The sequence below is a fragment of the Ictalurus punctatus genome, chromosome 3 (genome assembly GCF_001660625.3).
Source record: "Ictalurus punctatus breed USDA103 chromosome 3, Coco_2.0, whole genome shotgun sequence".
In the NCBI taxonomy this organism is placed as follows: Eukaryota; Metazoa; Chordata; class Actinopteri; order Siluriformes; family Ictaluridae; genus Ictalurus; species Ictalurus punctatus.
In genome coordinates, this window is record NC_030418.2 from 37,462,041 (window position 1) to 37,488,320 (window position 26,280).

Sequence of the window (26,280 nt, forward strand, 5' to 3'; positions counted from 1 at the left end):
GTATTTATATGCTCAGTCAACAAAAACAGCAAACATTAAGCAAGGTTGTGTAGCACCGCTTACCGCTTTGTTTTTGGAGCTCACTGAGAAAGCTGATTGGTATATTACTATCTCCATATTGGAGAATGTACTCTATTACACCTTCAATCTGTTTTCCTGAACTTCTATTTGGAAAAGCAGAAAATTAGATGTTCTTCGTATCAAGAACTCTGTAGTAAGCATTACAGGATGTCTTCTCAAAACAGAAATCAATGCTGCTTTCAACTTACGTGAAGTTGGAGATTTTGGGTGCGAATGGTTCTGCGCCAGGTGCATTGAGAAGTGTGTTTAGCTGGAGAATGTAAACATCTTTAGGTTTGAATTACAAATGATGTGACAATTCAAGTTCTACATATTTAGATGTTCCAAATTTAGCGATTTTTGTACACTAAGTTTTCTGTGTTGACCAAAAGTGAAGAATTTCCCGAATTATTCCTGATGAAAATGCCTTCAAAATTTGATAAACTGACCTTAATGAAGGACTCTATTTTTAGTGAGATGTCATGGGAGTGTGTTGATCCAGTCTACAAGTGTTTCGTGTATTTAGAGAAGGCCTATGAGCATGCGCCTCAGCACTGGATGTAGGACGGACTACAGGAATATGGGGTGTCTGTGTCACTACTTTGTGATCCAATCTCTGAATGAGTGCAGTGAGAATCATGCCCGCTTTCTTGGTGTTAAGTCAAAATGGTTTGAGGTGGCTATTGGACTCCGTCAGGGGCATTTCTTTTTCCACTCAATTCAATTCAATTCAATTCAATTCAATTTTATTTGTATAGCGCTTTTTACAATAGACATTGTCTCAAAGCAGCTTTACAGAAATATCAACATGGTATACAGATATTAAAGGTGCGTATTTATCCCAACTGAGCAAGCCACTGAGTGGCAACGGTGGCAAGGAAAAACTCCCTAAGATGTTTTAAGAGGAAGAAACCTTGAGAGGAACCCGACTCAGAAGGGAACCCATCCTCATCTGGGTAACAACAGTTAGTGTGAAAAAGTTCATGACTCCTATTTCTTCTTTTCATGGACAGCATATCAAGATGCAGCTGATGTTGGATTGGTGTCCAGTGTATGAGGCTAGAGGTACAGTAACATCCCTGTTATTTGCAGATGATTCTCTCGTGGCACCATGCAAGAAGGATCTCTAAAAATTCCTTGAAGATTTTGCCAAGTGTGAAGAAGCTGCGATGAAAATCTTCACGTCCAAGTCTGAGGCCATTGTTTTAGCCTTGAAAAAGGCGCGCAGCTCCCTGCAGGTAAGCGAAGAGACATTGCCCCCGGCAGAGTTCCGTTGCCCTGGGATATTATTCACAGGTCATGGACAAAGAGGGTGTGAGATTGACAAACAGATGGAGCCACCAGCAGCAGCAGGAGTGTTTACAGCACACTGTACTGTGGTGGTGAGGCAGGAGATCACTTTGCTCAGAGTACAACCACTGCTCCTCCAAATCGAGCATAGCCAGGTGAGATTGTTTTGCCACATTACAAGGATGTCCATTGTTTGGATCCTGCTAGAGCTCTATCAGGCACACCCCACTGAATGGAGAGTCAAGGCAGACCTAGGCCCCACTGGAGAAGGGGTATCTGTATGCCTCACTTGAAAGAAGCACTCAAGATTGTCTATACTGTTATGATATGACATGGTTTCATGGCATTTTATACTGAATCAATGACTGATCAGAAGAATATGCCTTGTTATGCACATTGTCACCTCAAGACAGTTTTACTGCTATATGTTTTCAGAATACAGAGTAAATGAAATCAAACCAGTTCTTCTTCTGCCAAAGTAACATGCTCCTACAGCCAACACAAAGTGCATGTAAAATGAACACTCACAGCATTATTGATGATGTTCTCCACTTGGGTGTAGGTGCCATTCCTTAGGTCGGGGTTCTCTGGAATGCTCATGTTACTGATGCTGAATGTGAAGATGACTGCATAGGATGTCTCTGAAACATCTGTGGAATCAAGAAAGTTGTCCATTAGAATATTTTAGATCTCATACGGATGGAACAATAACGTGAACAGTTGTTGCTGTAATTTGTGATATTTAAAGGAAACATACTCTCGTAGGTGAAGTTCAGCACAGTTAGTGAATCACTGAGGTCTTTGAATCGAGAACTCAACAGAGATGTGATGGCACTGAGGACCAAACTCTCACTGGGAATGGGAGTGAAGGAGTTGAAGGCCAGTCTGGCCTGAACCACAGCTGAACCAGATCTGAAGACAAAAATGTTAGAACTTTTTGTTTCAAACACGATTCATAACAATGAATGGATTCTCCATTTCTTTAACACATGTCTGAAATGACCATACTTTATTATTGGAGTTGCTGCTGAAGACAACAGTGGAACTGTTGTACTTGATCGAGGAACTGATGTATAATTACCTGCAAGAAAACAAGTTTTATTCAAAGGTAACGAAATAAAACATGTATTTATATGCTCAGTCAACAAAAACAGCAAACATTAAGCAAGGTTGTGTAGCACCGCTTACCGCTTTGTTTTTGGAGCTCACTGAGAAAGCTGATTGGTATATTACTATCTCCATATTGGAGAATGTACTCTATTACACCTTCAATCTGTTTTCCTGAACTTCTATTTGGAAAAGCAGAAAATTAGATGTTCTTCGTATCAAGAACTCTGTAGTAAGCATTACAGGATGTCTTCTCAAAACAGAAATCAATGCTGCTTTCAACTTACGTGAAGTTGGAGATTTTGGGTGCGAATGGTTCTGCGCCAGGTGCATTGAGAAGTGTGTTTAGCTGGAGAATGTAAACATCTTTAGGTTTGAATTACAAATGATGTGACAATTCAAGTTCTACATATTTAGATGTTCCAAATTTAGCGATTTTTGTACACTAAGTTTTCTGTGTTGACCAAAAGTGAAGAATTTCCCGAATTATTCCTGATGAAAATGCCTTCAAAATTTGATAAACTGACCTTAATGAAGGACTCTATTTTTAGTGAGATGTCATGGGAGTGTGTTGATCCAGTCTACAAGTGTTTCGTGTATTTAGAGAAGGCCTATGAGCATGCGCCTCAGCACTGGATGTAGGACGGACTACAGGAATATGGGGTGTCTGTGTCACTACTTTGTGATCCAATCTCTGAATGAGTGCAGTGAGAATCATGCCCGCTTTCTTGGTGTTAAGTCAAAATGGTTTGAGGTGGCTATTGGACTCCGTCAGGGGCATTTCTTTTTCCACTCAATTCAATTCAATTCAATTCAATTTTATTTGTATAGCACTTTTTACAATAGACATTGTCTCAAAGCAGCTTTACAGAAATATCAACATGGTATACAGATATTAAAGGTGCGTATTTATCCCAACTGAGCAAGCCACTGAGTGGCAACGGTGGCAAGGAAAAACTCCCTAAGATGTTTTAAGAGGAAGAAACCTTGAGAGGAACCCGACTCAGAAGGGAACCCATCCTCATCTGGGTAACAACAGTTAGTGTGAAAAAGTTCATGACTCCTATTTCTTCTTTTCATGGACAGCATATCAAGATGCAGCTGATGTTGGATTGGTGTCCAGTGTATGAGGCTAGAGGTACAGTAACATCCCTGTTATTTGCAGATGATTCTCTCGTGGCACCATGCAAGAAGGATCTCTAAAAATTCCTTGAAGATTTTGCCAAGTGTGAAGAAGCTGCGATGAAAATCTTCACGTCCAAGTCTGAGGCCATTGTTTTAGCCTTGAAAAAGGCGCGCAGCTCCCTGCAGGTAAGCGAAGAGACATTGCCCCCGGCAGAGTTCCGTTGCCCTGGGATATTATTCACAGGTCATGGACAAAGAGGGTGTGAGATTGACAAACAGATGGAGCCACCAGCAGCAGCAGGAGTGTTTACAGCACACTGTACTGTGGTGGTGAGGCAGGAGATCACTTTGCTCAGAGTACAACCACTGCTCCTCCAAATCGAGCATAGCCAGGTGAGATTGTTTTGCCACATTACAAGGATGTCCATTGTTTGGATCCTGCTAGAGCTCTATCAGGCACACCCCACTGAATGGAGAGTCAAGGCAGACCTAGGCCCCACTGGAGAAGGGGTATCTGTATGCCTCACTTGAAAGAAGCACTCAAGATTGTCTATACTGTTATGATATGACATGGTTTCATGGCATTTTATACTGAATCAATGACTGATCAGAAGAATATGCCTTGTTATGCACATTGTCACCTCAAGATAGTTTTACTGCTATATGTTTTCAGAATACAGAGTAAATGAAATCAAACCAGTTCTTCTTCTGCCAAAGTAACATGCTCCTACAGCCAACACAAAGTGCATGTAAAATGAACACTCACAGCATTATTGATGATGTTCTCCACTTGGGTGTAGGTGCCATTCCTTAGGTCGGGGTTCTCTGGAATGCTCATGTTACTGATGCTGAATGTGAAGATGACTGCATAGGATGTCTCTGAAACATCTGTGGAATCAAGAAAGTTGTCCATTAGAATATTTTAGATCTCATACGGATGGAACAATAACGTGAACAGTTGTTGCTGTAATTTGTGATATTTAAAGGAAACATACTCTCGTAGGTGAAGTTCAGCACAGTTAGTGAATCACTGAGGTCTTTGAATCGAGAACTCAACAGAGATGTGATGGCACTGAGGACCAAACTCTCACTGGGAATGGGAGTGAAGGAGTTGAAGGCCAGTCTGGCCTGAACCACAGCTGAACCAGATCTGAAGACAAAAATGTTAGAACTTTTTGTTTCAAACACGATTCATAACAATGAATGGATTCTCCATTTCTTTAACACATGTCTGAAATGACCATACTTTATTATTGGAGTTGCTGCTGAAGACAACAGTGGAACTGTTGTACTTGATCGAGGAACTGATGTATAATTACCTGCAAGAAAACAAGTTTTATTCAAAGGTAACGAAATAAAACATGTATTTATATGCTCAGTCAACAAAAACAGCAAACATTAAGCAAGGTTGTGTAGCACCGCTTACCGCTTTGTTTTTGGAGCTCACTGAGAAAGCTGATTGGTATATTACTATCTCCATATTGGAGAATGTACTCTATTACACCTTCAATCTGTTTTCCTGAACTTCTATTTGGGAAAGCAGAAAATTAGATGTTCTTCGTATCAAGAACTCTGTAGTAAGCATTACAGGATGTCTTCTCAAAACAGAAATCAATGCTGCTTTCAACTTACGTGAAGTTGGAGATTTTGGGTGCGAATGGTTCTGCGCCAGGTGCATTGAGAAGTGTGTTTAGCTGGAGAATGTAAACATCTTTAGGTTTGAATTACAAATGATGTGACAATTCAAGTTCTACATATTTAGATGTTCCAAATTTAGCGATTTTTGTACACTAAGTTTTCTGTGTTGACCAAAAGTGAAGAATTTCCCGAATTATTCCTGATGAAAATGCCTTCAAAATTTGATAAACTGACCTTAATGAAGGACTCTATTTTTAGTGAGATGTCATGGGAGTGTGTTGATCCAGTCTACAAGTGTTTCGTGTATTTAGAGAAGGCCTATGAGCATGCGCCTCAGCACTGGATGTAGGACGGACTACAGGAATATGGGGTGTCTGTGTCACTACTTTGTGATCCAATCTCTGAATGAGTGCAGTGAGAATCATGCCCGCTTTCTTGGTGTTAAGTCAAAATGGTTTGAGGTGGCTATTGGACTCCGTCAGGGGCATTTCTTTTTCCACTCAATTCAATTCAATTCAATTCAATTCAATTTTATTTGTATAGCGCTTTTTACAATAGACATTGTCTCAAAGCAGCTTTACAGAAATATCAACATGGTATACAGATATTAAAGGTGCGTATTTATCCCAACTGAGCAAGCCACTGAGTGGCAACGGTGGCAAGGAAAAACTCCCTAAGATGTTTTAAGAGGAAGAAACCTTGAGAGGAACCCGACTCAGAAGGGAACCCATCCTCATCTGGGTAACAACAGTTAGTGTGAAAAAGTTCATGACTCCTATTTCTTCTTTTCATGGACAGCATATCAAGATGCAGCTGATGTTGGATTGGTGTCCAGTGTATGAGGCTAGAGGTACAGTAACATCCCTGTTATTTGCAGATGATTCTCTCGTGGCACCATGCAAGAAGGATCTCTAAAAATTCCTTGAAGATTTTGCCAAGTGTGAAGAAGCTGCGATGAAAATCTTCACGTCCAAGTCTGAGGCCATTGTTTTAGCCTTGAAAAAGGCGCGCAGCTCCCTGCAGGTAAGCGAAGAGACATTGCCCCCGGCAGAGTTCCGTTGCCCTGGGATATTATTCACAGGTCATGGACAAAGAGGGTGTGAGATTGACAAACAGATGGAGCCACCAGCAGCAGCAGGAGTGTTTACAGCACACTGTACTGTGGTGGTGAGGCAGGAGATCACTTTGCTCAGAGTACAACCACTGCTCCTCCAAATCGAGCATAGCCAGGTGAGATTGTTTTGCCACATTACAAGGATGTCCATTGTTTGGATCCTGCTAGAGCTCTATCAGGCACACCCCACTGAATGGAGAGTCAAGGCAGACCTAGGCCCCACTGGAGAAGGGGTATCTGTATGCCTCACTTGAAAGAAGCACTCAAGATTGTCTATACTGTTATGATATGACATGGTTTCATGGCATTTTATACTGAATCAATGACTGATCAGAAGAATATGCCTTGTTATGCACATTGTCACCTCAAGACAGTTTTACTGCTATATGTTTTCAGAATACAGAGTAAATGAAATCAAACCAGTTCTTCTTCTGCCAAAGTAACATGCTCCTACAGCCAACACAAAGTGCATGTAAAATGAACACTCACAGCATTATTGATGATGTTCTCCACTTGGGTGTAGGTGCCATTCCTTAGGTCGGGGTTCTCTGGAATGCTCATGTTACTGATGCTGAATGTGAAGATGACTGCATAGGATGTCTCTGAAACATCTGTGGAATCAAGAAAGTTGTCCATTAGAATATTTTAGATCTCATACGGATGGAACAATAACGTGAACAGTTGTTGCTGTAATTTGTGATATTTAAAGGAAACATACTCTCGTAGGTGAAGTTCAGCACAGTTAGTGAATCACTGAGGTCTTTGAATCGAGAACTCAACAGAGATGTGATGGCACTGAGGACCAAACTCTCACTGGGAATGGGAGTGAAGGAGTTGAAGGCCAGTCTGGCCTGAACCACAGCTGAACCAGATCTGAAGACAAAAATGTTAGAACTTTTTGTTTCAAACACGATTCATAACAATGAATGGATTCTCCATTTCTTTAACACATGTCTGAAATGACCATACTTTATTATTGGAGTTGCTGCTGAAGACAACAGTGGAACTGTTGTACTTGATCGAGGAACTGATGTATAATTACCTGCAAGAAAACAAGTTTTATTCAAAGGTAACGAAATAAAACATGTATTTATATGCTCAGTCAACAAAAACAGCAAACATTAAGCAAGGTTGTGTAGCACCGCTTACCGCTTTGTTTTTGGAGCTCACTGAGAAAGCTGATTGGTATATTACTATCTCCATATTGGAGAATGTACTCTATTACACCTTCAATCTGTTTTCCTGAACTTCTATTTGGAAAAGCAGAAAATTAGATGTTCTTCGTATCAAGAACTCTGTAGTAAGCATTACAGGATGTCTTCTCAAAACAGAAATCAATGCTGCTTTCAACTTACGTGAAGTTGGAGATTTTGGGTGCGAATGGTTCTGCGCCAGGTGCATTGAGAAGTGTGTTTAGCTGGAGAATGTAAACATCTTTAGGTTTGAATTACAAATGATGTGACAATTCAAGTTCTACATATTTAGATGTTCCAAATTTAGCGATTTTTGTACACTAAGTTTTCTGTGTTGACCAAAAGTGAAGAATTTCCCGAATTATTCCTGATGAAAATGCCTTCAAAATTTGATAAACTGACCTTAATGAAGGACTCTATTTTTAGTGAGATGTCATGGGAGTGTGTTGATCCAGTCTACAAGTGTTTCGTGTATTTAGAGAAGGCCTATGAGCATGCGCCTCAGCACTGGATGTAGGACGGACTACAGGAATATGGGGTGTCTGTGTCACTACTTTGTGATCCAATCTCTGAATGAGTGCAGTGAGAATCATGCCCGCTTTCTTGGTGTTAAGTCAAAATGGTTTGAGGTGGCTATTGGACTCCGTCAGGGGCATTTCTTTTTCCACTCAATTCAATTCAATTCAATTCAATTTTATTTGTATAGCACTTTTTACAATAGACATTGTCTCAAAGCAGCTTTACAGAAATATCAACATGGTATACAGATATTAAAGGTGCGTATTTATCCCAACTGAGCAAGCCACTGAGTGGCAACGGTGGCAAGGAAAAACTCCCTAAGATGTTTTAAGAGGAAGAAACCTTGAGAGGAACCCGACTCAGAAGGGAACCCATCCTCATCTGGGTAACAACAGTTAGTGTGAAAAAGTTCATGACTCCTATTTCTTCTTTTCATGGACAGCATATCAAGATGCAGCTGATGTTGGATTGGTGTCCAGTGTATGAGGCTAGAGGTACAGTAACATCCCTGTTATTTGCAGATGATTCTCTCGTGGCACCATGCAAGAAGGATCTCTAAAAATTCCTTGAAGATTTTGCCAAGTGTGAAGAAGCTGCGATGAAAATCTTCACGTCCAAGTCTGAGGCCATTGTTTTAGCCTTGAAAAAGGCGCGCAGCTCCCTGCAGGTAAGCGAAGAGACATTGCCCCCGGCAGAGTTCCGTTGCCCTGGGATATTATTCACAGGTCATGGACAAAGAGGGTGTGAGATTGACAAACAGATGGAGCCACCAGCAGCAGCAGGAGTGTTTACAGCACACTGTACTGTGGTGGTGAGGCAGGAGATCACTTTGCTCAGAGTACAACCACTGCTCCTCCAAATCGAGCATAGCCAGGTGAGATTGTTTTGCCACATTACAAGGATGTCCATTGTTTGGATCCTGCTAGAGCTCTATCAGGCACACCCCACTGAATGGAGAGTCAAGGCAGACCTAGGCCCCACTGGAGAAGGGGTATCTGTATGCCTCACTTGAAAGAAGCACTCAAGATTGTCTATACTGTTATGATATGACATGGTTTCATGGCATTTTATACTGAATCAATGACTGATCAGAAGAATATGCCTTGTTATGCACATTGTCACCTCAAGATAGTTTTACTGCTATATGTTTTCAGAATACAGAGTAAATGAAATCAAACCAGTTCTTCTTCTGCCAAAGTAACATGCTCCTACAGCCAACACAAAGTGCATGTAAAATGAACACTCACAGCATTATTGATGATGTTCTCCACTTGGGTGTAGGTGCCATTCCTTAGGTCGGGGTTCTCTGGAATGCTCATGTTACTGATGCTGAATGTGAAGATGACTGCATAGGATGTCTCTGAAACATCTGTGGAATCAAGAAAGTTGTCCATTAGAATATTTTAGATCTCATACGGATGGAACAATAACGTGAACAGTTGTTGCTGTAATTTGTGATATTTAAAGGAAACATACTCTCGTAGGTGAAGTTCAGCACAGTTAGTGAATCACTGAGGTCTTTGAATCGAGAACTCAACAGAGATGTGATGGCACTGAGGACCAAACTCTCACTGGGAATGGGAGTGAAGGAGTTGAAGGCCAGTCTGGCCTGAACCACAGCTGAACCAGATCTGAAGACAAAAATGTTAGAACTTTTTGTTTCAAACACGATTCATAACAATGAATGGATTCTCCATTTCTTTAACACATGTCTGAAATGACCATACTTTATTATTGGAGTTGCTGCTGAAGACAACAGTGGAACTGTTGTACTTGATCGAGGAACTGATGTATAATTACCTGCAAGAAAACAAGTTTTATTCAAAGGTAACGAAATAAAACATGTATTTATATGCTCAGTCAACAAATACAGCAAACATTAAGCAAGGTTGTGTAGCACAGCTTACCGCTTTGTTTTTGGAGCTCACTGAGAAAGCTGATTGGTATATTACTATCTCCATATTGGAGAATGTACTCTATTACACCTTCAATCTGTTTTCCTGAACTTCTATTTGGAAAAGCAGAAAATTAGATGTTCTTCGTATCAAGAACTCTGTAGTAAGCATTACAGGATGTCTTCTCAAAACAGAAATCAATGCTGCTTTCAACTTACGTGAAGTTGGAGATTTTGGGTGCGAATGGTTCTGCGCCAGGTGCATTGAGAAGTGTGTTTAGCTGGAGAATGTAAACATCTTTAGGTTTGAATTACAAATGATGTGACAATTCAAGTTCTACATATTTAGATGTTCCAAATTTAGCGATTTTTGTACACTAAGTTTTCTGTGTTGACCAAAAGTGAAGAATTTCCCGAATTATTCCTGATGAAAATGCCTTCAAAATTTGATAAACTGACCTTAATGAAGGACTCTATTTTTAGTGAGATGTCATGGGAGTGTGTTGATCCAGTCTACAAGTGTTTCGTGTATTTAGAGAAGGCCTATGAGCATGCGCCTCAGCACTGGATGTAGGACGGACTACAGGAATATGGGGTGTCTGTGTCACTACTTTGTGATCCAATCTCTGAATGAGTGCAGTGAGAATCATGCCCGCTTTCTTGGTGTTAAGTCAAAATGGTTTGAGGTGGCTATTGGACTCCGTCAGGGGCATTTCTTTTTCCACTCAATTCAATTCAATTCAATTCAATTCAATTTTATTTGTATAGCGCTTTTTACAATAGACATTGTCTCAAAGCAGCTTTACAGAAATATCAACATGGTATACAGATATTAAAGGTGCGTATTTATCCCAACTGAGCAAGCCACTGAGTGGCAACGGTGGCAAGGAAAAACTCCCTAAGATGTTTTAAGAGGAAGAAACCTTGAGAGGAACCCGACTCAGAAGGGAACCCATCCTCATCTGGGTAACAACAGTTAGTGTGAAAAAGTTCATGACTCCTATTTCTTCTTTTCATGGACAGCATATCAAGATGCAGCTGATGTTGGATTGGTGTCCAGTGTATGAGGTTAGAGGTACAGTAACATCCCTGTTATTTGCAGATGATTCTCTCGTGGCACCATGCAAGAAGGATCTCTAAAAATTCCTTGAAGATTTTGCCAAGTGTGAAGAAGCTGCGAAGAAAATCTTCACGTCCAAGTCTGAGGCCATTGTTTTAGCCTTGAAAAGGCGCGCAGCTCCCTGCAGGTAAGCGAAGAGACATTGCCCCCGGCAGAGTTCCGTTGCCCTGGGATATTATTCACAGGTCATGGACAAAGAGGGTGTGAGATTGACAAACAGATGGAGCCACCAGCAGCAGCAGGAGTGTTTACAGCACACTGTACTGTGGTGGTGAGGCAGGAGATCACTTTGCTCAGAGTACAACCACTGCTCCTCCAAATCGAGCATAGCCAGGTGAGATTGTTTTGCCACATTACAAGGATGTCCATTGTTTGGATCCTGCTAGAGCTCTATCAGGCACACCCCACTGAATGGAGAGTCAAGGCAGACCTAGGCCCCACTGGAGAAGGGGTATCTGTATGCCTCACTTGAAAGAAGCACTCAAGATTGTCTATACTGTTATGATATGACATGGTTTCATGGCATTTTATACTGAATCAATGACTGATCAGAAGAATATGCCTTGTTATGCACATTGTCACCTCAAGATAGTTTTACTGCTATATGTTTTCAGAATACAGAGTAAATGAAATCAAACCAGTTCTTCTTCTGCCAAAGTAACATGCTCCTACAGCCAACACAAAGTGCATGTAAAATGAACACTCACAGCATTATTGATGATGTTCTCCACTTGGGTGTAGGTGCCATTCCTTAGGTCGGGGTTCTCTGGAATGCTCATGTTACTGATGCTGAATGTGAAGATGACTGCATAGGATGTCTCTGAAACATCTGTGGAATCAAGAAAGTTGTCCATTAGAATATTTTAGATCTCATACGGATGGAACAATAACGTGAACAGTTGTTGCTGTAATTTGTGATATTTAAAGGAAACATACTCTCGTAGGTGAAGTTCAGCACAGTTAGTGAATCACTGAGGTCTTTGAATCGAGAACTCAACAGAGATGTGATGGCACTGAGGACCAAACTCTCACTGGGAATGGGAGTGAAGGAGTTGAAGGCCAGTCTGGCCTGAACCACAGCTGAACCAGATCTGAAGACAAAAATGTTAGAACTTTTTGTTTCAAACACGATTCATAACAATGAATGGATTCTCCATTTCTTTAACACATGTCTGAAATGACCATACTTTATTATTGGAGTTGCTGCTGAAGACAACAGTGGAACTGTTGTACTTGATCGAGGAACTGATGTATAATTACCTGCAAGAAAACAAGTTTTATTCAAAGGTAACGAAATAAAACATGTATTTATATGCTCAGTCAACAAAAACAGCAAACATTAAGCAAGGTTGTGTAGCACAGCTTACCGCTTTGTTTTTGGAGCTCACTGAGAAAGTTCATTAGTGTATTCGCATCACCATCTTGGAAACTGTACACCATGTAACCTTCAATTTGTTTTCCTGAACTTCTATTTAGAAAACCAAATTGTACTTAAAATCAGGACAGTGAGAAGTATAGGAAGTAATTCTCAGAACAGATATCTGTGCTGTAGTCAACTTACGTGAAGGTAGACAACTTCGGTTCAAATTGATCTTGCCAAGGTTCATTCAAAAGTGTGTTTAGCTGGATGCAATGACAATGTTGTTGTTTTTTTTAAATTATCGAAGTCTTTAGAGGTGAAACATTTCTATTTTTAGATGTTCAAAAATTAACAATTTGACAATTTTGCAGTTTTCTATGTGTCGAATAAAGTCTTACCTACTGTCTATCCAACAGAAATTCATATAATATACTGTAATCAATATACCTGCTGATTTTTAAGGACTAAATTCACAAATTTCGTTTCTATCTTGGCAATGTTTCAACAATTTGGTTTACTGAAACAGCCCTGATTAGAAGAATTATATTTACACTCACAGCATCATTAATGGAATTCTGCACTCGGGTCTCAGTGTTGCTGAGGTCAGGTTTCTCTGGCATGCTGATGTTGCTGAGGCTGAATGTCAAGATGACTACATAGGAATTGTTTGAATTTGCTGGGGAATAAAGCAAATGCCTTTTAGAATGTCTGATAAAAATGTAGATATCATATGGATCAGACCGTGAAGCTGTATTTTGTGTTAGTGAATTATTAGTAAACAAAACATACTCTCATATTTGAAGTTCAGGACTTTTATTGAATCACTGATGTTTGTGAGTCGAGAACTCAACAGGGCAGTGATTGCACTATGGAGCAAAGTCTCGCTGGGAATGGGAACGGACGAGTTGAACATCAGCCTGGTTTGAACCACAGCTATGCCAGCTCTGCAGAGATAAAGCATAGTGCAGATTATTTTTCTTTCAGAATTAATTTGGAATATTTCCTTCTTTATTTATATAGTCATATAAGAATTTAACATACATTGTGGAGAAAGGTACTGTGTGCGTTGCACGGTTAGGAGAACTTGTATAAATTGTTGATTCTGCAGTTGAAGTATTTATTGACGTGGCAGTTATAGTTAATGTAGTTACAGGTGTGGCTGAAATTGCAGTGTCATCAGTTCCATTTGCTTCCGTTGTATTTATTTCAGGTTTTGGTGAAGCAGATGTATTTGTATTTCTTGCAAGTGTGGAAGGTTTTTTCGTGAAATCAGTGGCAGTGGTCAAATCTTCCTTGGCTGTTGTAGATGTTGTTGATATAGGTGTAATTGATAGAGTTGACACTGGAGTTGCTGGTACTAATGTTGTGGAGCTGAAAGCTGCAGTAGTTAGAGTAACATATGTTGTATTTTGTGTTAAATTTATTTTACCTTGATCATCTGTAAAAGGTAAAGGAGTAGATTCTGTATTTGCTGTTTCACTTGAAATACTTGGAGTTACAGGAGTATGTGAAAAATTTGGATATATTGCTGATAGTGCAATTGGCTGAGCAGAGGATAAAACTGCAATAGTCAATTCTGTTTTTGCTGTTAGAGTTGTTTGTGCTATGTATGTGGGAGTAGTTATTAGAGTATACTTTGCAGTTGTGGGTGCTTCACTTGTAGTGTTTGAAGCAAAAGTAGTTGCAGTTGTTCCTGTGGTTATTGGTGTAGATGATGTTTCCTCTGCAGTTGTTGGTAATTCAGCAGTAGTGTTTGGAGCTGGAGTATTAGTTGATTCGGTTGTTTTTGCTTCTATTGCCTCTGTGATTGTTGCAGTCTGTGTTGAAGATTCAGAGCTAGAGTGAGTTTCAGTTGTTGGTATTGTAAATGGTGGTAAAGTTGTAGGTGTAGTTGCTAGTGTTTCTGTTGAAGTGCTTAGATTTGGAAAAATAGTTGTTTTTGCTGTTGTTGGTGATGGCACATTTGAAAATGTGGTTGTTAGTGTCCCCTCTGTAGTTGTTGGTGCTTCAGTTGTAGTCCTTGTATGCACAGAAATTGAAGATTCAGCCGGTTCTTCTGTTGTTGTTTCTGTTGTCGATGTGGGCTCAAGAGTGGACACAGAAATAGTGATCAATTTGGTCATTAGTGTAGTTGAAGGTTGAGTTGTTGGTGGTGCTTCAGTTGTAGTGCTTGGAGCTATACTAATTGTAGATGCAGTTGGTACTGCTGTTGTCAGCTCTGTGGTTGTTGCAACCTGTGTTGTGGGCTCAGTGGTAGGGGTTACTTCTGTTGTTGGTGTTATAATTGCTGGTGGTATGGTTGGATATGTTCTGTGAGTTTCCTTTGTGGTTGTTGGCTCTTCAGTGTTAGTGTTTGGAACCAGAGAAGTTACTGTTTGCTCTGTGGTTGTTGTAGACTGTGTTGTGAATTCAGAGGTAGTGGTTACTTTGGTTGTTGATGTTGCAATTAGTGTTACAGTTGTAGGTGTATTTGCTTGGGTTTCCACTGTAGTTGTTAGTGCTTCCATTATGTTTGTTGGAGTGGGAAAAGTTATAGATACAATGGATTCTGTTGGTTGTGTTGTTTGTGTAGGCTGTGTTGTGAATATAGTGGTCACTGTGTTTGTTGGTGTAGTTGTTGGTGGAATTGTTGGAGTTTCTTTTGCAGTTTGTTCTTTGGTCACAGTGCTAGTGGTTAGGCTACTTGTGGTTGCAGTTGATTCTGTTGTGGATTCAGTCTTACTGCTCACTTCTTTTGTTGTTGTACTTTTTCTTTCTGCTGTTGCAGTCTGTGATGTGGATTCAGTGGTAGTGGTCAGTTCTGTTGTTAGTGTTTTAGTTAGTGGTGCAGTTGCAGGTGTAGTTGATGAAGTTTCCTCTGTAGCTGTTTGTACTTTAATTGTGGTGAATGGAGCTATGATGGTTGTTAATATAGTTGATTCTGCTGTTGTTGGTTCTGTGGTTGTTGTAACCTCCAATGTGTTTAAAGTTGTAGTTGGGAGCATAGTTGTAAATGTAGTTAATTGAGTTTCCTCTGAAGTTGATGATTCAGTTGTGGTACTTGGAGTTATGGTAGTTATTAATCCAGTTGATTCTACTCTTGTAGATTCTCCTGTTGGTGGTTCTGTGGGTGATATTGCTTGTGTTGTGAATTTGGTTGTAGTGGTTGCTTCCATTGTTTGAGTTATTTGTGGCACAGTTGTAGGTGTAGTCACTTCCATTGTCAGTGTTGTAGTTGGTGGTGCCTGTGTTGTAAATTCAGTTGTAAGTTTTGCTTCCATTGTTTGAGTTGTAGTTTCTGACAGAGGTTTTGGTGTGGTTGATGGAATTTCCTCTGTAGTTGTTGATGCTTCATTTGTGTTGCTTGGAGCTAAGGTAGTTAATCGAGTTGATTCTGCTGTTGGGGATACTGTTGTTGATGCTGGAGTTCTGGTCATGTCCATGGTTTTGGTTGAAGTTTGTTGCACAGTTGTAGGTGTAGTTGATGCAGTTTCCTCTGTAGTTTTTGGGGCTTTAGTTGTGCTTAGAGATAAGGTAGTTTTTAATTCAGTTGATTCTGCTATTGTGGATTCAGTTGTAGTGGTCATGTCCAGTATTGGAGTTGGTGGCACAGTTGTAGGTGTAGTTGATGGAGTTTCCTCAGTTGTGTCTGGAGAAATTGTGGTTGTTAATCCAGTTGATTCTGCTATTGTGGATAATGCTGTTGTGGATGCTGTTGCTGTTGATTCTGTGGATGTTGTAGCCTGTGTTGTGGATGCACTCATAGTGGGTACTTCTGTTGTTGGCATTGTTGGTGCCCCCACTGTATTTGATGATGCTTCAGGTGTAGTGCTTGGACTCAAAATAGTCATAGATGCAGCTGATTGTGCTGCTGTTTGTTCCATAGTTATTGTAGCCTGTGATGTGTATTGAGAGATAGTAGTTGCTTCTATTATTTTTGTTGTAGTTTGTGGCACAGTTGTCAGTATAGTTGATTGAGATTCCTTTGTAGTTGTTGATCCAGATGAGGTGCTTGGAACTAAGGTCATTGTTAATCCTGTTGATTCTGTGGTCATTGATTCTACTGTTGTTGATTCTGCTGTTATTGGTTCTGTAGTTGTTGTAGCCTGTGTGGATGAAGTTGTATGAGTCACTTCTGGTGTTAGTAATGTAGTTGGTGGTAGAGTTGTAAGCGTCGCTGCTGGTGTTTCCTTTGTAGTTGTTAATGCTTCCTTGGTGGTGCTTTGAGCTAATGTAGTTGTTAATCCAGATGATTCTGCAGTTGTTGGTTCTGTGGTAACAGTAGCCTGTGTTGTGGATTCAGTGGAAGAGGTCACTTTTGTTGTTAGTATTGTAGTTTGTGGCACATTTGTAGCTGTATTTGTCCCTTCTGTAGCTGTTGTTTCAGATGCTGTACCTGGGACTAGTGTAGTTGTAGATGCACTTGATTCTGCTTTTGTTGGTTCTGTGCTTGTTGTGGCCTGTGTTGAACAAAAAGTAGTAGTGGACAATTCATTTGTGGGTGTGGTAATCTTTGTTGGTACAGTTGTATGTATAGTTGTTGGGCTCCCAGTTGTAGGTGTAGATGTTAGATTTTCTTCTGCAGTTGTTGATTTTTTAGTTGTGCTTGGAGCAAACATAGTTGTTAATCCTGACGATTCTTCTGTTGTGGGTTCTGTGGTTGTTGCAGCCTGTGTTGTGGATTCCTTTGTGGGAACTTCATATATTTGTGTTGTAATTGTTGTTGGGATAGTTGCAGATGTATTTATTGCGGTTTCCTCTGTAGTTGTAGATGCTTCAGTTGATTTGCTTGAAACCGGAGTAGAAGCAATAGTTCCTTCTGTTGTTGTTTCTGTTGTAGCCTGTGTTTTGGATTCAGTGGTAGTGGTTACTTCCGTTGATAGAGTTGTAGTTGGTAACCTATATTTAGGTGTAGTTGATGTAGTTTTTAACGATTCTGCTGTGGTGCTTGTGGCAATATTGATTGTTAATTGATTAGTTGATTCTGCTTTTGATGCTTCAGTTGTAGTGCTTGGAGCTGGAGTAGTTGTAACGGCAGATGTTTCTGTTGTTGGTTCTGTGTTTGTTGTAGCCTGTCTTGTAGATTCAGTAGTGATGGTTGATATTGGTGTCGTAAATGATGGTACAGTTGTACGTGTGGTTGTTTCCTCTGGAGTTGTTTGTGTTTCAATTGTAGTGCTTGGAGCTGGAGTAGTTGTAACTGCAGTTGTTTCTATTGTTGGTTCTGGGCTTGTTGTAGACTGTGTTGTGGATTCAGTAGTGATGGTTGATATTGGTGTTGTAGGTGTGGTTGTTTCCTCTGGAGTTGTTTGTGTTTCAATTGTAGTGCTTGGAGCTGGAGTAGTTGTAACTGCAGTTGTTTCTATTGTTGGTTCTGTGATTGTTGTAGCCTGTCTTGTGGATTCAGTAGTGATGGTTGATATTGGTGTTGATGATAGTATAGTTGTAGGTGTGGTTGGTTCCTCTGTAGTTGTTTGAGCTCCAGTTGTAGTGCATGGAGCTGGAGTAGCTGTAATTGCAGTTTCTATTGTTGGTTCTGTGGTTGTTGTAGCCTGTCTTGTGGATTCAGCAGTGATGGTTGATATTGCTGTTGAAGATGATGGTACAGTTGTAGGTGTGATTGGTTCCTCTGTAGTTGTTTGTGTTTCAGTTGTAGTGCTTAGAGCTGGAGTAGTTGTAATAGCAGTTGTTTCTATTGTTGGTTCTGTGATTGTTGTTGCCTGTCTTGTGGATTCAGTAGTGATGGTTGATATTGCTGTTGATGATAATACAGTTGTAGCTGTTGTTGGTTCCTCTGTATTTGTTTGTGTTTCAGCTTTAGTGCTTGGAGCTGGAGTAGTTGTAACTGTAGTTGTTTCTATTGTTAGTTCTGTGCTTGTTGTAGCCTGTGTTGTGGATTCAGTAGTGATGGTTGACATTGGTGTTGTAGGTGTGGTTGGTTCCTCTGTAGTTGTTTGTGTTTCAGTTGTAGTGCTTGGAGCTGGAGTAGTTGTAACGGCAGTTGCTTCTATTATTGGTTCTGTGATTGTTGTGCTTGGAGCTGGAGTAGTTGTAATTGCAGTTTCTGTTGTTGGTTCTGTGCTTGTTGTAGCCTGTCTTGTGGATTCATTAGTGATGGTTGATATTGGTGTTGTAGGTGTGGTTGGTTCCTCTGTACTTGTTTGTGTTTCAGTTGTAGTGCTTGGAGCTGAAGTAGTTGTAACTGCAGTTGTTTCTATTGTTGGTTCTGTGATTGTTGTGCTTGGAGCTGGAGTAGTTGTAATGCCAGTTGTTTCTGTTGTTGGTTCTGTGCTTGTTGTAGCCTTTGTTGTGGATTCAGTAGTGATGGTTGATATTGGTGTTGTAGATGATGGTACATTTGTAGTTGTGGTTGTTTCCTCTGTAGTTGTTAGTGTTTCAGTTGTAGTGCTTGGACCTGGAGTAGTTGTAAGTGCAGTTGTTTCTGTTGTTGGTTCTGTGCTTGTTATAGCCTGTCTTGTGGTTTCAGTAGTGATGGTTGATATTGCTGTTGTAGATGATAATACAGTTGTAGCTGTTGTTGGTTCCTCTGTATTTGTTTGTGTTTCAGCTTTAGTGCTTGGAGCTGGAGTAGTTGTAACTGTAGTTGTTTCTATTGTTAGTTCTGTGCTTGTTGTAGCCTGTGTTGTGGATTCAGTAGCGATGGTTGACATTGGTGTTGTAGGTGTGGTTGGTTCCTCTGTAGTTGTTTGTGTTTCAGTTGTAGTGCTTGGAGCTGGAGTAGTTTTAGCGGCAGTTGTTTCTATTGTTGGTTCTGTGATTGTTGTGCTTGGAGCTGGAGTAGTTGTAACTGCAGTTGTTTCTGTTGTTGGTTCTGTGCTTGTTGTAACCTGTGTTGTGGATTCAGTAGTGATGGTTGATATTGGTGTTGTAGTTGATGGTACATTTGTAGTTGTGGTTGGTTCCTCTGTAGTTGTTTGTGTTTCAGTAGTAGTGCTTGGAGCTGGAGTAGTTGTAACGGCAGTTGCTTCTATTATTGGTTCTGTGATTGTTGTGCTTGGAGCTGGAGTAGTTGTAATTGCAGTTTCTGTTGTTGGTTCTGTGCTTGTTGTAGCCTGTCTTGTGGATTCATTAGTGATGGTTGATATTGGTGTTGTAGGTGTGGTTGGTTCCTCTGTACTTGTTTGTGTTTCAGTTGTAGTGCTTGGAGCTGAAGTAGTTGTAACTGCAGTTGTTTCTATTGTTGGTTCTGTGATTGTTGTGCTTGGAGCTGGAGTAGTTGTAATGCCAGTTGTTTCTGTTGTTGGTTCTGTGCTTGTTGTAGCCTTTGTTGTGGATTCAGTAGTGATGGTTGATATTGGTGTTGTAGATGATGGTACATTTGTAGTTGTGGTTGTTTCCTCTGTAGTTGTTAGTGTTTCAGTTGTAGTGCTTGGACCTGGAGTAGTTGTAAGTGCAGTTGTTTCTGTTGTTGGTTCTGTGCTTGTTATAGCCTGTCTTGTGGTTTCAGTAGTGATGGTTGATATTGCTGTTGTAGATGATAATACAGTTGTAGCTGTTGTTGGTTCCTCTGTATTTGTTTGTGTTTCAGCTTTAGTGCTTGGAGCTGGAGTAGTTGTAACTGTAGTTGTTTCTATTGTTAGTTCTGTGCTTGTTGTAGCCTGTGTTGTGGATTCAGTAGCGATGGTTGACATTGGTGTTGTAGGTGTGGTTGGTTCCTCTGTAGTTGTTTGTGTTTCAGTTGTAGTGCTTGGAGCTGGAGTAGTTTTAGCGGCAGTTGTTTCTATTGTTGGTTCTGTGATTGTTGTGCTTGGAGCTGGAGTAGTTGTAACTGCAGTTGTTTCTGTTGTTGGTTCTGTGCTTGTTGTAACCTGTGTTGTGGATTCAGTAGTGATGGTTGATATTGGTGTTGTAGTTGATGGTACATTTGTAGTTGTGGTTGGTTCCTCTGTAGTTGTTTGTGTTTCAGTAGTAGTGCTTGGAGCTGGAGTAGTTGTAATTGCAGTTTCTGTTGTTGGTTCTGTGCTTGTTGTAGTCTGTCTTGTGGATTCAGTAGTGATGGTTGATATTGGTGTTGTAGATGATGGTACAGTTGTAGGTGTGGTTGGTTCCTCTGTAGTTGTTTGTGTTTCACTTGTAGTGCTTGGAGCTGGAGTAGTTGTAACGGCAGTTGCTTCTATTATTGGTTCTGTGATTGTTGTGCTTGGAGCTGGAGTAGTTGTAATTGCAGTTTCTGTTGTTGGTTCTGTGCTTGTTGTAGCCTGTCTTGTGGATTCATTAGTGATGGTTGATATTGGTGTTGTAGGTGTGGTTGGTTCCTCTGTAGTTGTTTGTGTTTCAGTTGTAGTGCTTGGAGCTGAAGTAGTTGTAACTGCAGTTGTTTCTATTGTTGGTTCTGTGATTGTTGTGCTTGGAGCTGGAGTAGTTGTAATGGCAGTTGTTTCTGTTGTTGGTTCTGTGCTTGTTGTAGCCTTTGTTGTGGATTCAGTAGTGATGGTTGATATTGGTGTTGTAGATGATGGTACATTTGTAGTTGTGGTTGTTTCCTCTGTAGTTGTTAGTGTTTCAGTTGTAGTGCTTGGACCTGGAGTAGTTGTAAGTGCAGTTGTTTCTGTTGTTGGTTCTGTGCTTGTTATAGCCTGTCTTGTGGTTTCAGTAGTGATGGTTGATATTGCTGTTGTAGATGATAATACAGTTGCAGATGTGGTTTGTTCCTCTGTAGTTGTTTGTGTTTCAGTTGTGGTGCTTGGAGCTGGATTAGTTGTAACTGAAGTTGTTTCTGTTGTTGGTTCTGTGCTTGTTGTAGGCTGTATTGTGGATTCAGTAGTGATGGTTGATATTGGTGTTGATGATAGTACAGTTGTAGGTGTGGTTGGTTCCTCTGTAGTTGTTTGAGCTCCAGTTGTAGTGCTTGGAGCTGGAGTAGTTGTAATTGCAGTTTCTGTTGTTGGTTCTGTGCTTGTTGTAGCCTGTCTTGTGGATTCATTAGTGATGGTTGATATTGGTGTTGTAGGTGTGGTTGGTTCCTCTGTAGTTGTTTGTGTTTCAGTTGTAGTGCTTGGAGCTGAAGTAGTTGTAACTGCAGTTGTTTCTATTGTTGGTTCTGTGATTGTTGTGCTTGGAGCTGGAGTAGTTGTAATGGCAGTTGTTTCTGTTGTTGGTTCTGTGCTTGTTGTAGCCTTTGTTGTGGATTCAGTAGTGATGGTTGATATTGGTGTTGTAGATGATGGTACATTTGTAGTTGTGGTTGTTTCCTCTGTAGTTGTTAGTGTTTCAGTTGTAGTGCTTGGACCTGGAGTAGTTGTAAGTGCAGTTGTTTCTGTTGTTGGTTCTGTGCTTGTTATAGCCTGTCTTGTGGTTTCAGTAGTGATGGTTGATATTGCTGTTGTAGATGATAATACAGTTGCAGATGTGGTTTGTTCCTCTGTAGTTGTTTGTGTTTCAGTTGTGGTGCTTGGAGCTGGATTAGTTGTAACTGTAGTTGTTTCTGTTGTTGGTTCTGTGCTTGTTGTAGGCTGTATTGTGGATTCAGTAGTGATGGTTGATATTGGTGTTGATGATAGTACAGTTGTAGGTGTGGTTGGTTCCTCTGTAGTTGTTTGAGCTCCAGTTGTAGTGCTTGGAGCTGGAGTAGTTCTAACTGCAGTTGTTTCTATTGTTGGTTCTGTACTTGTTGTAGTCTGTGTTGTGGATTCAGTAGTGATGGTTGATGTTGGTGTTGTAGATGATAGTACAGTTGCAGGTGTGGTTGGTTCCTCTGTAGTTGTTTGAGCTCCAGTTGTAGTGCTTGGAGCTGGAGTAGCTGTAATTGCAGTTTCTGTTGTTGGTTCTGTGCTTGTTGTAGCCTGTCTTGTGGATTCAGTAGTGATGGTTGACATTGGTGTTGTAGGTGTGGTTGGTTCCTCTGTAGTTGTTTGTGTTTCAGTTGTAGTGTTTGGAGCTGAAGTAGTTGTAACTGCAGTTGTTTCTATTGTTGGTTCTGTGCTTGTTGTAGTCTGTCTTGTGGTTTCAGTAGTGATGGTTGATATTGGTGTTGTAGACGATGGTACAGTTGTAGGTGTGGTTGGTTCCTCTGTAGTTGTTTGTGTTTCAGTTGTAGTGCTTGGAGCTGAAGTAGTTTTAGCGGCAGTTGTTTCTATTGTTGGTTCTGTGATTGTTGTGCTTGGAGCTGGAGTAGTTGTAATGGCAGTTGTTTCTGTTGTTGGTTCTATGCTTGTTGTAGCCTGTCTTGTGGATTCAGTAGTGATGGTTGATATTGGTGTTGTAGGTGTGGTTGGTTCCTCTGTAGTTGTTTGTGTTTCAGTTGTAGTGCTTGGAGCTGAAGTAGTTGTAACTGCAGTTGTTTCTATTGTTGGTTCTGTGCTTGTTGTAGTCTGTGTTGTGGATTCAGTAGTGATGGTTGATATTGGTGTTGTAGATGATGGTACATTTGTAGATGTGGTTGGTTCCTCTGTAGTTGTTTGAGCTCCAGTTGTAGTGCTTGGAGCTGGAGTAGCTGTAATTGCAGTTTCTATTGTTGGTTCTGTGGTTGTTGTAGCCTGTCTTGTGGATTCAGTAGTGATGGTTGATATTGGTGTTGTAGGTGTGGTTGATTCCTCTGTAGTTGTTTGTGTTTCAGTTGTAGTGCTTGGAGCTGAAGTAGTTGTAACTGCAGTTGTTTCTATTGTTGGTTCTGTGATTATTGTGCTTGGAGCTGGAGTAGTTGTAATGGCAGTTGTTTCAGTTGTTGGTTCTGTGCTTGTTGTAGCCTGTGTTGTGGATTCAGTAGTGATGGTTAATATTGGTATTGTAGATGATGGTACAGTTGTAGGTGTGGTTGGTTCCTCTGTAGTTGTTTGTGTTTCAGTTGTAGTGTTTGGAGCTGGAGTAGTTGTAATTGCAGTTTCTGTTGATGGTTCTGTGCTTGTTGTAGCCTGTCTTGTGGATTCAGTAGTGATGGTTGATATTGGTGTTGATGATAGTACAGTTGTAGGTGTGGTTGGTTCCTCTGTAGTTGTTTGTATTTCAGTTGTAGTGCTTGGAGCTGAAGTAGTTGTAACGGCAGTTGTTTCTATTGTTGGTTCTGTGATTGTTGTGCTTGGAGCTGGAGTAGTTGTAATGGCAGTTGTTTCAGTTGTTGGTTCTGTGCTTGTTGTAGTCTGTGTTGTGGATTCAGTAGTGATGGTTGATATTGGTGTTGTAGATGATAGTACAGTTGTAGGTGTGGTTGGTTCCTCTGTAGTTGTTTGTGTTTCAGTTGTAGTGCTTGGAGCTGAAGTAGTTGTAATTGCAGTTTCTGTTGTTGGTTCTGTGCTTGTTGTAGTCTGTGTTGTGGATTCAGTAGTGATGGTTGATATTGGTGTTGTAGATGATAGTACAGTTGTAGGTGTGGTTGGTTCCTCTGTAGTTGTTTGTGTTTCAGTTGTAGTGTTTGGAGCTGGAGTAGTTGTAATTGCAGTTTCTGTTGTTGGTTCTGTGCTTGTTGTAGCCTGTCTTGTGGATTCAGTAGTGATGGTTGACATTGGTGTTGATGATAGTACAGTTGTAGGTGTGGTTGGTTCCTCTGTAGTTGTTTGAGCTCCAGTTGTAGTGCTTGGAGCTGGAGTACTTGTAATTGCAGTTTCTGTTGTTGGTTCTGTGCTTGTTGTAGCCTGTCTTGTGGATTCAGTAGTAATGGTTGATATTGGTGTTGTAGGTGTGGTTGGTTCCTCTGTAGTTGTTTGTGTTTCAGTTGTAGTGCTTGGAGCTGAAGTAGTTGTAACTGCAGTTGTTTCGTTTGTTGGTTCTGTGCTTGTTGTTGCCTGTGTTGTGGATTCAGTAGTGATGGTTGATATTGGTATTGTAGATGATGGTACAGTTGTAGGTGTGGTTGGTTCCTCTGTAGTTGTTTGTGTTTCAGTTGTAGTGCTTGGAGCTGAAGTAGTTGTAACTGCAGTTGTTTCTATTGTTGGTTCTGTGCTTGTTGTAGTCTGTGTTGTGGATTCAGTAGTGATGGTTGATATTGGTGTTGTAGGTGTGGTTGGTTCCTCTGTAGTTGTTTGTGTTTCAGTTGTAGTGCTTGGAGCTGAAGTAGTTGTAACGGCAGTTGTTTCTATTGTTGGTTCTGTGATTGTTGTGCTTGGAGCTGGAGTAGTTGTAATGGCAGTTGTTTCAGTTGTTGGTTCTGTGCTTGTTGTAGCCTGTGTTGTGGATTCAGTAGTGATGGTTGATATTGGTATTGTAGATGATGGTACAGTTGTAGGTGTGGTTGGTTCCTCTGTAGTTGTTTGTGTTTCAGTTGTAGTGCTTGGAGCTGAAGTAGTTGTAACTGCAGTTGCTTCTATTGTTGGTTCTGTGCTTGTTGTAGTCTGTGTTGTGGATTCAGTAGTGATGGTTGATATTGGTGTTGTAGATGATAGTACAGTTGTAGATGTGGTTGGTTCCTCTGTAGTTGTTTGGGCTCCAGTTGTAGTGCTTGGAGCTGGAGTAGTTGTAATTGCATTTTCTGTTGTTGGTTCTGTGCTTGTTGTAGCCTGTCTTGTGGATTCAGCAGTGGTCGTTGATATTGCTGTTGTAGATGATGGTACAGTTGTAGGTGTGGTTGGCTCCTCTGTAGTTGTTTGTGTTTCAGTTGTAGTGTTTGGAGCTGGAGTAGTTATAACTGCAGTTGTTTCTGTTGTTGGTTCTGTGCTTGTTGTAGCCTGTTTTGTGGATTCAGTAGTGATGGTTGGTGTTGCAGATGATGATACAGTGGTAGCTGTGGTTGGTTCCTCTGTAGTTGTTTGAGCTTCAGTTGTAGTACTTGGAGCTGGAATAGTTGTAATTGCAGTTTCTGTTGGTTCTGTGTTTGTTGTAGCCTGTCTTGTGGATACAGTAGCAGTGGTTGTTTCTGTTGTTGGCTGCATTGTGGATGTTGTCCTGAAGTCAAGGCATCATATATCAAAGATTATTCAAATGTTTTATGGTAAGTACTTAAATAAATTATTTAATATTTTTTCATTTTTTTTTTTTTCTTCCAAATTTCTAAAGTCATCTTACATACAGAATATACTGAAGGGACAAGAATTTTGGCTGCTACTTACTTGTCGCTTCTGGTCCCACTAAATACCAACCATAGACACACTGTTACAAACACAGTATATTGTTATTATTTTAATTTAGTAACATTAAATTACTTTATCATTCAGATAAAAAAAAAGGTCATCAAACATCACAAGTGATAACGTTTATATTATTCAATGATAACATTTGTATAATATGATAAATGACAAATTAAGAACTTTTCTTGTTTCTATTTCAACCCCCTACAAACATGTTTCTGATCATATCAATTCACTCGCTCTTCCCATGCATCATTTTGTTATTTTTCTATGTGAAGCATCTGAATCTGGTGAAAGAAACACATGGATTACACTGGAGAGTACAAAAAATGGCTTGATTCTAATCATAAAAAGATTGTCAGTCAGACTACAGAAGGTCTATCATGCTCAAGTCTGATCTGAACTAAGCAGCATAACCAAAAATTTATTTTAGGGTAGGATGAGGAACTTTACTAAATAAAATCATCATTTGATCCCTAATACTATATTGTGTTACAAGCTCATATACTTTGGATGAATGTCAGACAGTAGATGGCATGGTGAACACAAGTTTCTTATTTTAATACAACCCCAATTCTGATAAAGTTGGGACAGTATGGACAGTAAATGCTAATAAAAACAAAGAGGAGTGATGTGTAAATGTACTTTGACTTGTATTTAAACAAAGAACCAGGTATTTGATGGTTTCCCTAATCAACTACATTGTTTTTTGATGATAAATATTTATTTTGAAATTGATGCATGCAACACGTTGCCCAAGTTGGGACAGGGGCAATTTAGGACTAATAGCGATGTGAGAAGTTAAAATAAGAAGGTGATGTGAAACAGGTGAGGCAATCATCTAATCATAGTCTATAAGGAGCCT

General features: G+C 40.3%; 2 protein-coding genes across 12 annotated transcripts in view; both read right to left on the reverse strand.

Moving 5' to 3' along the window:
* Nucleotides 1–18,819, reverse strand: part of LOC108261646 (uncharacterized) — a 42,295-nt gene extending 23,476 nt beyond the window's left edge. For 6 of the 11 annotated variants that reach the window (XM_053679949.1, XM_053679954.1, XM_053679956.1 and 3 more), the window contains exons 1-30: nucleotides 13,462–18,819; nucleotides 13,210–13,364; nucleotides 12,978–13,096; nucleotides 12,622–12,683; nucleotides 12,428–12,528; nucleotides 12,248–12,320; nucleotides 11,997–12,151; nucleotides 11,768–11,889; nucleotides 10,160–10,221; nucleotides 9,954–10,054; nucleotides 9,774–9,846; nucleotides 9,523–9,677; nucleotides 9,294–9,415; nucleotides 7,690–7,751; nucleotides 7,484–7,584; nucleotides 7,304–7,376; nucleotides 7,053–7,207; nucleotides 6,824–6,945; nucleotides 5,215–5,276; nucleotides 5,009–5,109; nucleotides 4,829–4,901; nucleotides 4,578–4,732; nucleotides 4,349–4,470; nucleotides 2,745–2,806; nucleotides 2,539–2,639; nucleotides 2,359–2,431; nucleotides 2,108–2,262; nucleotides 1,879–2,000; nucleotides 270–331; nucleotides 64–164 (exon numbers count right to left, since the gene is read on the reverse strand). In XM_053679949.1, coding sequence (XP_053535924.1) covers nucleotides 64–164; nucleotides 270–331; nucleotides 1,879–2,000; nucleotides 2,108–2,262; nucleotides 2,359–2,431; nucleotides 2,539–2,639; nucleotides 2,745–2,806; nucleotides 4,349–4,470; nucleotides 4,578–4,732; nucleotides 4,829–4,901; nucleotides 5,009–5,109; nucleotides 5,215–5,276; nucleotides 6,824–6,945; nucleotides 7,053–7,207; nucleotides 7,304–7,376; nucleotides 7,484–7,584; nucleotides 7,690–7,751; nucleotides 9,294–9,415; nucleotides 9,523–9,677; nucleotides 9,774–9,846; nucleotides 9,954–10,054; nucleotides 10,160–10,221; nucleotides 11,768–11,889; nucleotides 11,997–12,151; nucleotides 12,248–12,320; nucleotides 12,428–12,528; nucleotides 12,622–12,683; nucleotides 12,978–13,096; nucleotides 13,210–13,364; nucleotides 13,462–18,317 — 7,858 coding nt within the window. In that variant the 5' untranslated portion in view covers nucleotides 18,318–18,819. The remainder of the gene's footprint in view (nucleotides 1–63; nucleotides 165–269; nucleotides 332–1,878; nucleotides 2,001–2,107; nucleotides 2,263–2,358; nucleotides 2,432–2,538; nucleotides 2,640–2,744; nucleotides 2,807–4,348; nucleotides 4,471–4,577; nucleotides 4,733–4,828; nucleotides 4,902–5,008; nucleotides 5,110–5,214; nucleotides 5,277–6,823; nucleotides 6,946–7,052; nucleotides 7,208–7,303; nucleotides 7,377–7,483; nucleotides 7,585–7,689; nucleotides 7,752–9,293; nucleotides 9,416–9,522; nucleotides 9,678–9,773; nucleotides 9,847–9,953; nucleotides 10,055–10,159; nucleotides 10,222–11,767; nucleotides 11,890–11,996; nucleotides 12,152–12,247; nucleotides 12,321–12,427; nucleotides 12,529–12,621; nucleotides 12,684–12,977; nucleotides 13,097–13,209; nucleotides 13,365–13,461) is intronic. The other 5 variants (XM_053679948.1, XM_053679952.1, XM_053679955.1 and 2 more) reach the window with 5 other exon arrangements.
* A 522-nt stretch (nucleotides 18,820–19,341) lies between these two features.
* On the reverse strand, nucleotides 19,342–25,728 carry LOC128632783 (mucin-2). The gene is made up of 2 exons (XM_053679991.1): nucleotides 19,905–25,728; nucleotides 19,342–19,476 (listed from the first exon to the last, which is right to left on the reverse strand). Exons 1-2 carry the CDS (start codon nucleotides 25,218–25,220, stop codon nucleotides 19,342–19,344), a joined length of 5,451 nt encoding a protein of 1,816 aa, XP_053535966.1. The 5' UTR covers nucleotides 25,221–25,728.
* Nucleotides 25,729–26,280: the final 552 nt, after the last annotated feature.

Excerpts from the sequence above, each read along its gene's own strand:
- LOC128632783 (XM_053679991.1), bottom strand. The coding sequence starts at position 25,220 with ATGCAGCCAACAACAGAAACAACCACTGCTACTGTATCCACAAGACAG. Across the intron at positions 19,477-19,904 it reads AACCAACAACAGCTACAACT|ACAGGCTACAACAAGCACAG; the intron begins GTATTATCATCT and ends TGAATCCACAAG.